General features: G+C 42.1%; 5 protein-coding genes across 5 annotated transcripts; 3 read left to right on the forward strand and 2 right to left on the reverse strand.

The window, feature by feature from the left end:
- Nucleotides 1-236: 236 nt before the first annotated feature.
- On the reverse strand, nt 237-3,393 carry BATDEDRAFT_90358 (uncharacterized protein; the record flags this gene model as incomplete). Its single annotated transcript, XM_006680847.1, has 3 exons — nt 237-2,459; nt 2,527-2,814; nt 2,941-3,393. 3 exons carry the CDS (start codon nt 3,391-3,393, stop codon nt 615-617), a joined length of 2,586 nt encoding a protein of 861 aa, XP_006680910.1. The 3' UTR covers nt 237-614.
- A 774-nt stretch (nt 3,394-4,167) lies between these two features.
- On the forward strand, nt 4,168-6,540 carry BATDEDRAFT_26442 (uncharacterized protein; the record flags this gene model as incomplete). The annotated part of the gene is made up of 1 exon (XM_006680606.1): nt 4,168-6,540. The coding sequence occupies one exon, from the start codon at nt 4,168-4,170 to the stop codon at nt 6,538-6,540; it is 2,373 nt and encodes a 790-aa protein (XP_006680669.1).
- Nucleotides 6,541-6,889: 349 nt separating this feature from the next.
- On the forward strand, nt 6,890-7,749 carry BATDEDRAFT_90635 (ESCRT-III subunit protein DID4; the record flags this gene model as incomplete). Its single annotated transcript, XM_006680771.1, has 4 exons — nt 6,890-7,057; nt 7,147-7,251; nt 7,339-7,599; nt 7,657-7,749. 4 exons carry the CDS (start codon nt 6,890-6,892, stop codon nt 7,747-7,749), a joined length of 627 nt encoding a protein of 208 aa, XP_006680834.1.
- A 137-nt stretch (nt 7,750-7,886) lies between these two features.
- BATDEDRAFT_33502 (uncharacterized protein) lies at nt 7,887-9,387 on the reverse strand. Its single transcript, XM_006680703.1, has 3 exons — nt 9,248-9,387; nt 8,554-9,021; nt 7,887-8,473 (listed from the first exon to the last, which is right to left on the reverse strand). Exons 1-3 carry the CDS (start codon nt 9,375-9,377, stop codon nt 7,911-7,913), a joined length of 1,161 nt encoding a protein of 386 aa, XP_006680766.1. The 5' UTR covers nt 9,378-9,387; the 3' UTR covers nt 7,887-7,910.
- Nucleotides 9,388-9,526: 139 nt separating this feature from the next.
- On the forward strand, nt 9,527-15,398 carry BATDEDRAFT_26445 (uncharacterized protein; the record flags this gene model as incomplete). The annotated part of the gene is made up of 5 exons (XM_006680607.1): nt 9,527-9,551; nt 9,648-12,748; nt 12,819-13,016; nt 13,147-13,826; nt 13,910-15,398. 5 exons carry the CDS (start codon nt 9,527-9,529, stop codon nt 15,396-15,398), a joined length of 5,493 nt encoding a protein of 1,830 aa, XP_006680670.1.
- Nucleotides 15,399-15,452: the final 54 nt, after the last annotated feature.

Here is a 15,452-nt window from a genome sequence, read left to right on the forward strand (position 1 = left end):
TTGTAGAAACTCTGACATTGAGTATTCAATGCTGTGTTGATGACCTGGAATGATTATCAAACGTTTACACTTGTAAAGCCTTGTACAGCAACAATGATATGCCTGGTAGTGTGTATCTAGTCTGAACTAATTCCAGAATATGTCGACTAGTTTTGCTGGATTACAACTGTTGGAATGCTTTGACTGCAGTCAATCTCCAAAGTTGGAATATGCGTTCTTGAACGTTTCAAAATGTTCAGCATCAAAATACACTTTATTTGTCAAGACCAGCTAAAACAAACCCATTCGTAGTTTACTCTGAAATAAGCCATGGAAAGTTGTAGAGTTGTGGTTCATTGACATGAATTTACGATGCAAGTTGAGTGCAAATACAAGAAATTAGAATAGCCGCTAGAAAACACATCAAAGAGATCAAGTCAAAGGTTATTGAGCAAGTTGGATCAGTCAACCCGTGGTGCTTAGTATCGAGATTCGCTGATAAACTTCATCTTCTTTGATGCTGTATTGACTTAGTACGGTTAGTACAAAAATGATCGACCGGATTGTGTGTTCCACAAGTTGTATCCGAGAGTGCATTTTGGCAATTTGCCAGTAAAGCTGGACTAGTAAAATGGCTAGGTGTTGTGCTGCGCATGGAGAGATATCGATGTGGGAGAATCTGGTACAAACCACGATCTCACAAGATTAGGAACTGTGCTGTTTTGATCGTTGCAGCTACCTAAGCTTTTAAACAGTGGAACCGAATTCAAAGGAGCGTAACCAGGTAGCTGATGAAGGGGTTCATGATACAAAACGGTTCTAGATTCGGGTAATTTGATACGCCAATTCAAGATTTGGTTTGTATGCCAGCCCGCACCTACAAACGGCTGGATATAGCAGCCAAGATTGATAGCATCGTTCCATGCACTACGAAGTCTGGCGACACACATATCCAGATCCGATGAAGATGGTGTGCTTTGAAGGGATGCAAATGGATTGAATGAAGCCGAGGGATCTCCTTTCTGTTTATAACTCCCTTTAGTCAAGCAAATATCAATATATTCATCCGAGTGTACTGTAGACTGAAACTGCGATGGTGTGAGTTGTATTTCTTGATAGGTTGGCCCTGGTGTAGCATTTAAAGGTAAGGTCAAAGCTGGCATTAATGATTGGAATTGACCAGATATTTTTCTGTCGGTCTCTGTTAAACTGTTGCTCAATTCCATGCCATTGAGTTCAAAACGATGCGGTGGTGACATCAAGGTATGCGGATCAGATTCAGCACTTGTGAGAGAATAAGATTCAGGAGGATGAACAGATACACGCTTGTCGCGATGAGCGAATAGACTTTGTGATTCTGTAGCCTGTAAATCGCAGAATATGAATTCTTCATTAGCTGTGGCTGACAACATGAGAGGTTGATTGATCTGTGGTTCAAAAGGTTCCAGCAGTTTAATACTGGTCATGCCAGATTGGGGACTGTTTACAACTGGATCCGAGTCACCCAAGGCAATGCAGGTTGTTAATCCAGCTTTTGAAAAAGAAAAAGTTGATGCATTGTCATTTGATTGACAATGGAATAACCTTTGTGCCACATACTGATGATTATTGTCAAATGGATGTCGGATACGACGTCTATCAATCATGCCTGGACTTGTGGCAAAATGATTTTCAATGGGGTTTGGCAAAATCACTGTTGGATGCTTGATAGATTTTGGAGTACAAGGTATATCGATGAACCCCTCAATAGTAGCAGTGATGTCATTGGCTTGATTTAGTATTGCAAGTTCGTCGGGATCGGTAAAATGATCAAAAATGAACGAGTCATTCAATTTGTCTGTAGTATGGAATTTCAAAGGCGAGCTATTTGAATTGTGATTTGGTAGATCTGTATATGGAGTAGCCATGGATACGGCTGCACATACATTCAAGGGTTGAATGGAACTTCCGATTCCTTCCTTGAATGGTAGATTGATTGATACATCTGAAAATTGATCAAAAGAAGTATCGTTTGGAATAGTTGTGGAAATATCAGATTGATGGTTGCCACCAATGAGAATGGACTGGGCATTACCCACTTCCACAGAGTTGCTTGTAGATGATTGCAAGAATTCAAAAGGCTCAGACTGGGTAGAGATTTTTATGGGTGTAATGGGAGACGAAAATGGAGAGGATAAAGTAAGATCATCTGAAGCATGAATGCAGCTAGAAATTCTCGTGGTATTGATGTTATAGCTTGGGGATGAAATAGGACTTGTTATGACGGCAGTTTGTTGTTGGCTCCAGTCATATGTTGAGCCATCAAAATCGGAAAACAGGTCACTGCTTAAAGGCAGTGGTTTGGCAGCAGTTGAATGGCATGAAGTGGAAGTATGGCTTGTTTTACTGAGCGTATATGCACTGGAAGGACTACTGGCACAAGGTGGATAGGATTCATTGGTTACAGATGAGCTTTGAGTCAAGCCAGCAGCAGCTTGATGCTAATCAGATCGATGCAGAAATCAATTAGTGGATGTGAGACGCAACAATAGAATGCGAGTGACTCACAGTTTTTTCTGAGGTCGCAGCGTCATTGGAGACATCATCATGAGGACCCGGCTTACTGAGCAGTGGATCGGTGTCGGATGACTCAGTGTCCTGGTCTAAAAATGTATGCAATGTAGATTGCAAACGATCCCAAACATCAAATATGAATTTAGGTGAGACAAATGCGGGATCGCAAGAGCCGATCACGTTGTCCCATAACAGTACGAGCTCAGAAGGTGATCGGGTGCATTGTTTAAGTGTGCGGCACAGTCGTTCCTTGTATGGAATCACATGAGCCTTGCAAATGGTCTGAAAATAGTTTAATTGTCATGTGAATCAGCAATCATGGCATGTGAATCACTAAATAGCAAGTTCCAGGGATCTGGAATATCTAAACAAGGGATCTATACGGAACGGCAGATAATCATGACTTACAGTAAGAATGGGCCAACAGTCCATCAATCGATAGACTTGTGCACGAGAGACATCCCACTTGCTTAGAAAGTAGGTCTGGAGTGAGTCGTATCCCTCATCCCGATACAGTTTTCTGCAGATGATTGCCCTTATGGCTGTCACTGTCTCCACAAACTGTTTTTGTTTCTGTTCTAAAGGAATACGTGCATATTCTTGAGGTGTGACCATTTTGATTACTCCTGGACAGATCTGTGTTTCCAGTTGCTCAAGTGAATATACTACATAGTTATTTACATTGGAATAAAAGTGCAAAGAAAGTGTGTTGGCATTCGTGGCTTGTTGCCAATCCATGATAGGCTTCTTTGATTCAATCTGCGAGTCCGGTAATTGCGTAATTTCATGTGAAACTGCCGTGGACTCACTTTGACCGTCATCCATCCTATCATGACACTGAGTGCTAGATGTAGCTTTCATGATCTGCCTAACAGTAGTGTATCTTTCAACTTGTTCCTTTCCTAAAATACAACTTGAACTATGGGTCATGGGCTGATTTGAGAAACCCCAACTTACAATATAAAGTTTAATTGCAAGCTCAAGTCTTGCAGATTTGCAATCTCAAACTGGATCGGTTGCCACGTGATTATTCACTGGAATCCAATTAGCTTCATTCACGTAGAATGAAACTCGAGTTTATTCTGCAGTCTAATCAGAGAGTTGTTTTGCGGAATGGAATATTGCATATCGTTGTTTAGAAGGTCAAAATATTACAGCCTTGACAGCTCCTTTGATTAATCTCAAACGCATTGACCATCATATGATTACAAACCATAATTTTGAAATGTTTAGATCTTGCACTTTCACTCTTGTTTGCATAATCATACATTGTATGATCGTCAAATTCGTCTATTTAATTCAAAGATTTGGATATTGTCAATAAAACCTGGAAACATCGTTTGTTGCCAATCTGTCACTCACAAGAGTTGGTTTCATGACAATGAATTTTGACATGAAAGTAGAAATCCATTGTAAAAACATGTTTGAGTACTGAGCCAGAAACTGTTTCTAAACAATGATTTCAAGATATAATATTAACCAGTAAGATTGTCACTCATCAAACATGACTGTTTATCACTGACTAGCACTCCATTTTACGTGAATAGAACTGCAAGCATTGCTTATTCCAAAGCCAAATAGTCGCTGCAAGATAATCACAACTATCCTATTTTACGTGAATACGATAATAAAACTATGACTGTTTGTGAGTTCTTTGTATCAAGCCAAGGCTGCAGTTTTGGTGCCAGCTGTCGGTTTGCTCATATTTCTATTCCTGAGCAACCAGTCTTGACTGCTAGCACTTCACACTCTAGACAGAGGAGCAATCAACCATCACTTGATACAGGCAATGGTTCTGGTTCAAGAAATCGACGACCAAGGCTAAAGAACGCAAAGAATCCTCATCATTCAAACCAGGTACATCAGCAAGGCAGTACTGCTTCATCTCTAGAACCCCTCCAACCAAAACAACAGTCTGGCCGTTCTTCCAATTTGCCACAACACAATTCGCAATCTGATGATGTCAATCAAGGGCAGCAATCAGTGTCTAGGTCATTCAGCAGGGGTTCAGATCAAACTTTAAAAGGGATTGCCACAGCTGCATCAGGTAGTAACTCTCAATCAGGATCGGTGGATACTCACAATATGGATCAACAATCTGTATCTTTTGAAAAACAAACCCAGCATCAGCCTGGTAAAAGTAAATCTGGCAAACAAAAGGGCAACCGTCGAAATAACAACATCAAACCTGGAAAGCATCAGTCTAATCTAGACAGTTCCAACAAAGTATCTGATTCTTTAGCTCAGACCGAGTCTAAATTAGCAGCTGTAAAACTGGTTCCTCAGCAGCGACATCCTCTGCCATCCCGACCTGCATTTCCACGACCCACTCCAAAGTCTCTTCAGGATCGACTCAACGAAACAACCGATCCGATCGATCGAATACATATTCTACGCAATCTGGAACTTTCTCAACTCGAACGTCGATTTCGTTCGTCAGGATATATTCAAAGCACTGCAGATCAAACCCTAAACAGCCAGCATACTACTATTCATTTTGATCTTGTTCCCACTGATCCCGACTTTCCGTACGATCTCACTGCGTTACATGTTAGTATGCTGATTCCTGATCTGTTTCCAACTGACCGTGCATGTCGATTGGTTGTACAAAACAAAGAGATTCCTGCTCATTTTTGTCATAATATTGAACGTGCTTGGTTCAAAAAAGTCATGGCGTGCAAACTGAGCTTGTTGGATTTAGTCAATTGGCTTGATCAAAATTTGGAAGGTTTATTTATTGAACGTGATGATACCATCATTACTTCGTTTCGAAACAATAGTGGTGGCGGTTCGCAGACACAAGGGGCAACAGTTCAAGACAAAAATATTGACTCAACCGCTCAAGATGAAATAACCAAACAGGATATGGACAACAGTGAATCTGACGACAGCGATGAAGGCAGTGCAGATGGAGACGGAAATGGAGATGGAAATGGTGGTATTCATGCTCATGATGGAGCTGGGGATACTGATGATCTGCTAGAATTGAAGGAAGCATCTTTGTCTGATTCAGACTCTTCTCTACAATCCAAAGCTGATTTGACCAGTACTGATATTGCAACTTCAGAATCCAATTCTACTGGTATCTACACTGCCAGCCCACAAAAACGTGGAACTCAAATTCGTCTTTTGGAATCCCGACTTGACAACATCTCACTCTTGCATTGCACATCGATTACAGTAACAATCCGCTGCACACGATGTAGGGACACGGCCCAGGTTTCAAATCTATTGGCTTCATTGGTAGAAAACCACCCAGATTATCATTTTACTTGTTGTAAAACATGTCAATCTGCCATGTCTGTTGCGTTTCGTCGTGACTTTATGCACGAGTCTTCGCAGTGCTTGGGATACCTTGACTTGCACGATTCAACAGCGTTTGATTTGGGACCAAGTGTATATATTGCCACATGTACCTCATGTAACGCGGAGCATACGTTCAAAAGCTTACCAACACTCACAACGGTGACTGTACATTGCCGATCTTGTCATACTGCTCTTACGATTCAACTCGGACAAGTGAAATTCACATTGGTGGGTGGTGGAACCACTACTGTACTGCAACCCAATTATAAACAGCTTCACAAGCGTGGTCTTGCTGAAAAGAAAAAACTGCTTCAATTGGGTATATCGTTTGGATCACCCTTGCCGCTTAACGGAGCAAGCTGTGCTCATTTTAAAAAGTCATATAGATGGTTTCGGTTTGGATGTTGTGGTAAAATATACCCCTGTTCAGTATGTCATGAGAAGCTCAAGGAAGATGGACATGAAATGATTTGGGCAACCAAACAGTTTTGTGGATTTTGTTCGAGGGAGCAAGTGTATTCACCTACCAAACCCTGCGTTTCATGTGGAAAGGATCTTACCAAACGCAGTAATGGAAGTGGTTTTTGGGAGGGTGGTAAAGGTACACGAGATCAACTCAAACTGAGTAGTAAGGACTCGAGAAAGTTTCGAGGATTGGGCAAGACGATCAGTAATCGAGCCATGAATAAAGCCAAGTCGTGATTATCTAATCAGTGATTCGATCTGAATATATTCCAGCAGTAATGTGTAAAGCAGTTTAAACCATCATTTCCATCTAGATTCTCGTGCCTTGAACACATTCATTTGTATAGATTCATTCAGATGCGCATGCAACAAGACTACTCATGTCAAGAAACCAAATAAAAATGTATAGTCATCAAATCAATAGTAACAATCGGATAGATATTACAAGTATAAGAATACTGCAAATTAGAGTATAATGAATAGCATCGAGTCTGACACTTCATGGGTTGAATTTCAAGGTTAGCATTGCTGTTTTTACACTTTTACTGCAAGTGATTTGAATCTAGCTTAACACTGATAGCAGAATATGGATTTCCTATTTGGGTCTCGCAAGACCCCTGCAGAGATGCTTAAACAGCATCAGAGAGCACTCAATAAAGCTCAAAGAGATCTGGACAGAGAGAGAACCAAGCTGGAGCAACAGGAAAAGAAACTCATTGCTGATATTAAACGTACTGCCAAAGCTGGTCAAATGGTAATATTACACTCCATCCACCCTGAACAGCACTTTGAATACGGCATATCATGTATAGTACTCAGTTTGGTGTATTGCATTGACTGTAGGGAGCATGCAAAGTCATGGCAAAGGATTTGGTTCGTACTCGTCGTTACGTTCAAAAGTTTTATCAGATGCGCACTCAACTTCAAGCTGTTGCACTCAAGATTCAGGTAATTCATCTCAATTTGGCTTGCATTGCTTGTTATCCAGTCATGAATCACCCCTTTGATTACAAACTGCAATACATGCTGTTTTAGACACTCCGATCTACTCAATCCATGGCTGATGCGATGAAAGGTGTTACCAAGGCTATGCGATCCATGAACAAGCAAATCAATCTACCTCAAATATCCAAGATCATGATGGACTTTGAGCAAGAATCTGAAATGATGGACATGAAGGAGGAAATGATGAATGATGCAATTGATGATGTAATGGAAGATGGCGATGAAGAAGAGGAATCCGATCGTATTGTCAATGAAGTATTGGATGAGATTGGCATTAGTGTAAATCAATCGGTAAGTTTTATTTTTACAGCAAGTCGAGTGACATGGTATTAACTTGTGGTTGTGTAGTTGGCCGATGCTCCCAACAGTAAACTGAACGCTAAAGCAGAAGAAGTACCCGAGGACGACTTGCAAGCCAGACTCAACAGTCTGCGACAATAAGCTTTTCCTTATTTTTATTGTAGATAAAGCTTTGCTGACAAGTATGGAGTCAAATGGTATGATCCAGTAGATGTTGGTCCATCTCTGTTCAGCCGGTACACAATAAATTTCAATCAAAACAAAAACAAACAAGAATTAAAGTGATATCCATCCAATTCAGTTTATTCAGCCGAGGCTGCACCAGTCTTGACGGGCCGACTCAAGATCTCAATCAATTCAGGATCAACCACTTTGCATTCTGACTTGATCAGTTCCTGATCCCAAGGAAGAGTTACAGTCTGAATCTGTTCAGATTCCAACACCAAGACAGTAAACATAAAGTGCGCGTTATCAATGTCATTTTTTTCATGGAGAACTGGATAAGGGGTAACTAGATTGTGTGATGTACACTCTAAAATACCCATACGAGCCTTTTTCTCGTTTTCAAAGTTGCGTAGCGAAAATGCCATGGTGCCATGATTCCTGCGGATTTCAGAGAAAATAATACGAGAAGTTTGCATCTTGAGCTGATAGGTTTGGTTGGGACTACGCTTAAAAACAGTTGTGCGAGTGTCGAGAGGTCTGGATTTGCCTTCACCCGACTTGACCAAGATATCAATAGAATACACCTCACCCGCCTCAAATACAACATTGGAAGCGTTCTTTCGGGAAGTCTCTGGAGGATTGAGAACAATCTGTTTGGGACCATCAAGAATATTTCGAAGAACCTGATGGGTGGTCATGCCTATTGAATGCATTCGAGTTTTTTAAATGAGCACAGTTTGTAGATATAGATTCAAAATCAATCCAATGAAATGTGCATACCTTCGACGGCAGTGCAGTTAAACTCCTTGGCAATTTTTGAAATGGAGTCTGTGACCATCCGACTGTCGTTTCCAGGTCTAATCAAACGAGCAGCAAGCTCTGCAGCAGAATATGCAGCCTGAATGACATCGGCCTGACGACCCACTACAGGGTTTTCCTTGGTTGCGCCTACAACAAATGTGTGGGCAGCCTGGGCAATATAGCCATCGATCTGTACACCAAGCTCGACACGAACCATATCTCCGTTCTTCAAGGCGATAGTAGCTTCAGGATCAGAGACCAGAGGAGATAGATGACAAACAATCGAAGTAGGACAAACACAGGTAGGAAAAGCAATACCCTTGCTCATTTTTTCGTCTTCGGTATAGACAGTCTTGAGCAGTGACAGGATAGTAGAGTCACCAAGAGTGCAGAGAGAAAGGACAGTAGCACCTTCGACACCAGCAGCAACCACAGTAGACATGACCTCTATCAAAGTATATACATCACATGTGTTGGTACAAGAAACAATAGATCTAGCACTGATAGGTTTAGCACCAACGAGATCATGAAGTAAATGATCAATGTGATGACAAAGATGCTATGATGAGTAGATACACATCAGCAGCATGTGGCTATTCAAAAAGCACAAGAGATCGATCGATGCAGTTTCAAATCAACCCAACATGGAAACGGATGAATGCAATCAACTCACTGGAAGCAATTTCACCGGCAGCTTGATACTTTGAGACATTGGTTGGGTTGAGCTCGTTCTCGATCAACTCATCCTCAGAGTCAGAGTCAGCAGCTCGAGCATTCTTGTTTGCAGTTTTCCCAAAAGCCATTTGATTATTAGTTTTGGGTTTGATTCGATGCAGAAAAGAAAACTGACGAATTTATCAAGATACGGTCCAGACCCTTAAATAGAGTACACACTCTATATCTCATGGCTTGAATTGCCGCGTCTGAGAATGATTTCAAGTCAACTTTTGGAATGAATTCTTCGATTCCTTCTGCTGGTAAGTGCGTGTCTGAAGACTGCTTTATATTGACTTGCAATCATCCGTATCGTACTGCTTGATGTGCACTAAAAACTGTTTTGTTGGGTTTAATAGTCGAGCCTGTTATTCCTTCCACTGCTGTCAAGACAACTTTGAATTCAACCACTTCATTAGAACCTTTTATTGCCCAGACAGCTGTCACTCTGCCTCAGACTGTACCACTCTTGACAGATGTTCCTCTACATTCTGCGTTAAAACCATCCACCACGGATCCTAGTCTGTCTTTGTATGGCATTCGTTCATTTCCTTCTCTCGCCCAATCCGCTCAATTGGAAGACATGGCCATTCATAATGCTGCTGTTGCAATGGTCGGTTTGGAATCAGAGTCTTCATCCACTACTTCATTCATGATCACTCCCGTTTCCACGACTGTTGCTAGTCCTAACCTCCATTCTCACGCTTTATCTGAATCTAACACCACTGGCGCTACGTCAAACTTGGCTACTCACATGCTTAACAAGTCACAATCTGGACTTGCAGACTCTACTCTCGAGCATGATGAGATTTTAGATTCTCACCAACAAAAAGATGTCGATTCTGCCGTTCCTATCACTGCCGAATACATCAAAAATCATATTTTTAATCATGGCAGTAAAACCCCTTCGAATCTCTCAAAACATGCTAATGATACCAGTCTGGACGAACCAAAGGAAAAAGAATCTCAACTTTCACTCTCTCTGAGTTCAGAACACCCTAAAGTGTTGACAATCGATGCTAACATTGAGACTATTATAGAACAAGGCGAACCTGTTGTCATTGAAACCGCTTCTGCTATTACTGCAGATTCGGCAAAAACGCCATTGAATGAAAATAATGCAATCGCTGTTACTGTGAGCACTGACACCGCTGGCGCTCCTGCCTACGCGTCCATTATCGATGATTTGGATCAGAGTCATGCTGACAAGCAACCATCTAATGATGAGTTGAATCAACCTCAAACCCTTTCTAACCCTGACACGGCCGATACCAAGCAACTCTCACAACAGCATTTATCTGAAAACAAAGACCATGAAGATTCTGGACAGGTGCTGCGTCGCTCCTACAACCAATTTTCGGGTGCTTCCGATCCACTACAACTTGCTAGTATGCATTTTGCTCTCTCACAAAAATTCTATTACTGTGGATTTTTGTACAAGAAAAACGAGCTGGGTGCGGACGGTCGACCCATTCTTTCTACCGATGCAAATGGTCAACCCACTCGTGGTGGAGAATGGTCAAAATGTTGGATGGAGTTATGGGGTCCCATTTTGCAACTCTGGCATGTTCCTGACGATCTGGCCGAGTATGCCTATTCGCAAGGTCTTGGCATGAAAAAGTTTATTGCACATGAAATGGATCCTGCTCAAGAGTTTCTTTCCGCCATAAAATCTACTCACACCAGTCCAACTTACATTAATGTTACAGATGCTATCACTGAATTGTTTCCAAACGATTTTCGGCTTCCTGATCAAACCCTTGTACGACCTCCCCCAACTCCATACACATCACTTTTTGCTCTATCAAATGCTGGGTCTAATCTAATTCTTTTTTCGTGTATTTCTGGAATTCATTGTAATGAATGGATTGCAGCTATACGTTTGGTTGCTTTTGAGCTTCACAAATTAAACCAGCTATTTACATATAGACTCTTGAAGCGTCCTCAACATGTTTTGGCATGGGAAGCAGCAGGAATCGCACCCTTTGAGTCCCAGTCATTCCGTGGTGAAGTAAAATACGAAGGGCCATTGCAAATCAGAACAACTTATGCTACTAGATGGAAGGCTTATCATGTCGTGGTCACATCCCGTGTAAATTTCGACTCGGCTCCAAATGTATCCACCTCTGCATTGCTTACAAAAAAATTGTTTGGGAAGCGCAGTACAACAAATTTAGACTTTTCGAAACGTGGCAACGTTTTGTTTTTTGAAAGCAAGGCAGATGCCAAAAAAGGACGTAGACCGGCTTTTATATTGGACTCTTTACAAATGGTACAAGCTCTTTGGCCTGAGAAACCCGAGCTGATTGAAATGGGGTTGGTTTGTATTGCCAAATTGGTGGGTACCATTCACGCTCCGATTGGAAACGTATCCCGCAATATTTCAAACACATCAATGGAAACAGAAGAGCAACAGAAGAATATGGGAGGTGCAGGGTTTGGCACGGCTTCCACTTTTGGAGGTGCACCCATTCTCTCTCCGCAAACCTTTACTAATTATACACACGGATTTCCTGCTGTAACTAGTATCCATGCTTTGCATGATATAATTGATGGGTTAGATCCGCGGCCTCTACCACATCATGTACTTATTCTTGCACAAAGCACAGACGAACTTGCTAAATGGATCACGTCTATTTATGCTGCGTTTAGTGTTGATACGGATCATATTGAAGCGGATGCAGAGATTCAAGAGATGGCACGCACTGCATCCATTTCAACTCCCACAGGTGGCCAGGGAAACTCTGCCTCCGTATCCCTAACTACTACTTCAGCAACATCAGATGATCCCCAATCTTTTATCCAATCAGCAGCTTCTACGGCAGACATTCATCAGATTCAGTGGCCAACCTCACTTTTTCTTTCCACCTCTGAAATTGCGGGTATATTGATGTGTAGTCCTGTTCCTTTCAATACCCATATGCAATTTAGTCATTATTTTTCCCAAAAACTGTCTTGCTCACGCAACAATCGGCTGAGATCCTGGTGTGAATCTGTTGCCAAGGGAGAATGGGAGCGTAGTCTTGCTGCTCGCCATATTGTTGAAGCCAAACTAAAAATACTATTCAAATGGGTAGATAAAACTCTGGAAGTACTAAAACATCGTGGAATTGTTTTACCTGATAGGGAAACTCTTGACGATGGGCATGCATCCATTGGGCCCAAGAGCATTGACAAAAATGATGAGGCTGTTTCTGAACAATCCAAAGTTGATCCAAAGCAGAAATCGGTATCCAATACAAAAAAGGATATTGTCGAGGGGATCGATGGTATCAAGCTTACTGATGACAGCGCTACCAAAACCAGTCATGAAGATCATTCCATAGATGACGAAAGCGAAGAATCTGCAAAAGAAAGTCTGAGTACCAGTGATGGAAATGGAAGTGTCAGTGAGGAAGAAACTTCAGATGAAGGCAGTCAAAGCGAAACTGAGGAAGAACAACCCATCATACCGATCTCGGTAAGTTTTTTGTTGCAAGTTGTTTTTTCATTTGGCATCATGTCTTGATTTTAACATGGGTGATACTTAGCTGGTAAATCCTGCGTTACAGCCAGAATTTTATGCTCGTGCTCCAGATGCCTATGATAACTTGGATGAATCAGACCAAGAACCCGATTTTCAGATTTATGGACAAAACTCGTTGCTGGCTCAACGACATTTCAATGAATTGGCTAAAGGCGATCGTCATGGTGATGGCATGCCGGGCGAATATCACAGTGGCTCCAAGGTAACATTCTAATTGTGCACGATTCAAATGATGTGTCGCACATGCTTTGAAGATGTGATTTGACTGTTTATTAGATGTACGCATCTGAATCCAATCTAGTTAGGACTGACCTTATGTTTTGGATAAATAGGGGGATGGAAAACGAATTGAACTTCTTGGTGTCGTATCCCAATCTGCTCAAGCCCATGTGTTTCAATCCAATTCACTTCTCAGTCGTACAGATATGCCACACACAGGCGGGTTAAATAGCGACGGTACACCTCAACAGGGATATGTTCGCTCGACTGGTATCGACGGACCGCTTCTTGGCAACGTCCAAGGCGAAGCCAATCAACACAAGCCTAAACTGGAGGGTGGTTTGTTGGGAGAAATGAACCGAAGAGAAAAAGAACGCGAATATTTGAAACGATTGGGATATTATAAAGCTACTGGACCTACTGGTGGAGTGATTCCTCCTTCATTCTATCAGTCGCCTATGAATATGATGGGTGGAATGCCTGGAATGGGATATTCTGGGATGGGAATGCAAGGAATGGGATATCCCGGAATGGGTATGCAGGGTATGGGATATCCCGGAATGGGTATGCAGGGTATGGGATATCCCGGAATGGGTATGCAGGGTATGGGATATCCCGGAATGGGGATGCAGGGTATGGGTATGCCCGGAATGGGATATCCCGGAATGATGTATGGCATGCATAACCCAATGATGGGATTTATTCCTCCCGATCCTACTGATGATAGCCCCGAAGATCCCGTCATTACCCAACACAGAGAGATGGTCCGTCAGCAATGGCTTGAATTGGAACGGTAGGTTTTTTGATAGTTTGGTTTGTAAAAAATTTAAATGATTATTTATTTTGACATTGACACATGGATGGATGTTTTTGTAGATCAAAGGAACGGCAAAGAAATGTAGAAAGAAGTACCGAAACCATGCAAGGAGCAATGGGCATAATCCCAGGCATGGGTATGAATATGGGAATGCAACCTTCAATGCATTTTCCCAACTCTTTCAATACACAGAATCAGGCTGGTTTTAACGAACAGGGATATGGCATACAGCCATCATCGTATAAGCCATTTGTACAGCCCAGTAGCGACTTGGAAAGCTCAGACGAGAATGTCTTTGATGCTAACCGACATAAGCGCGATGGTCACCACGCCTCATCACAATCTTCTTCTGATCAAAGTCACGACGATCAAAAAATAGCTAAAAAGAATAGTTCAGATACATCAGATACTGAAATGTCCAGTAAACCGAGCCAGAGTGGCACTGAAGACGAAGATGGGTCTCAAAGTGATCATCAACGACTTGCTAGCGGAACAGAATCGGATGAAGATCCCAGTGACGAATCTGATGAAGATGTACCATTACATGTACTTGCTGCAAACAAAAAGATTCGTACGCGACCCGCACCTGCACTCAGACCAACTGTTCTTCGTGGTGCATCAAGTAGTGAATCCGATGCATCGCAAGTAGAATCAGATGATGATATTCCACTGATGGATGTAGCTGCACTTGGGAAGCTAGGAAACTCTAAACGGCCTTCTGATGCTAGCAATAGGGAACTTAACACCCATTCGGAAAAGGGAACCATTTCGTCTCAGTCGATGAAGTTGGAAGATGATAAAGAGTCCGATTCAAGCGATGAGCCTCTTGGTGCACGTATCTTACCAGCACAGTCCCATCAACAACCTCTTCATTCAACCATTTCGTCTGCTTCTTTGGGATCTCATTTTCATACCGGATTATATGGTACATCGGGTGGTTTTGATAGTACGATGGGAGCTGGTCGAATGATGCAGTATCCTCAAGGTATTCAGTTTCCACCAGATATGCCCATCACACCACAAATGCAACAGCAAATGATGCAACTTCATCAACTCCAAATGCAGCAAATGCAGCTCATGCAGCAGATGCAAATTCCAATGAACATGGGCAATGAAGGTGCTGGACAGCCTAAATGGATGTCACAGGGTATGCCTATGCATCCGACGCAGCAGATGCAACAGATGCAATACCAGATGCACATGCAGGGTATGCAGCAACCGCGGTTTATGGGTGCGCCAAATCCCAGACAAAATCCACTACCATCACATATGCCCATCTATTCCCAACAACAGGATCCACATCCACTCCAGCAGCACAATGCAGTGTCTTCCAATATCACCTCGCTGCCACAACCCGTCATACCTCCACATAAACAACACCGTACGAAACAGAGACAGTCACTATTGAGTCGCGAACCACATGTGGATACTATACCAACATCTACCAAACCTGTGAATCCACACCCTGCACCTAAATCTACAAATACGACTCGTGCTCAAAGTGCCAGTAAAAGCGATCAAGGCAGCATGAGTGATGATTCCGGATAAACTTTCATTCACTCGTTTTTTAAAAATACAAACTTTTTTAAACATAATTCGCAT

Source organism: Batrachochytrium dendrobatidis (assembly GCF_000203795.2).
Source record: "Batrachochytrium dendrobatidis JAM81 unplaced genomic scaffold BATDEscaffold_10, whole genome shotgun sequence".
Lineage (NCBI taxonomy): Eukaryota > Fungi > Chytridiomycota > Chytridiomycetes > Rhizophydiales > Batrachochytrium > Batrachochytrium dendrobatidis.

What these genes read in the sequence shown, in the direction of transcription:
- BATDEDRAFT_33502 (XM_006680703.1), bottom strand. Translation starts at nt 9,377, where the DNA reads ATGGCTTTTGGGAAAACTGCAAACAAGAATGCTCGAGCTGCTGACTCT. An exon ending in TGCCGGTGAAATTGCTTCCA is followed by an intron (nt 9,022 to 9,247) that starts GTGAGTTGATTG and finishes ATACTTTGATAG; the next exon opens with AGGTCATGTCTACTGTGGTT. An exon ending in TAACTGCACTGCCGTCGAAG is followed by an intron (nt 8,474 to 8,553) that starts GTATGCACATTT and finishes TGCATTCAATAG; the next exon opens with GCATGACCACCCATCAGGTT.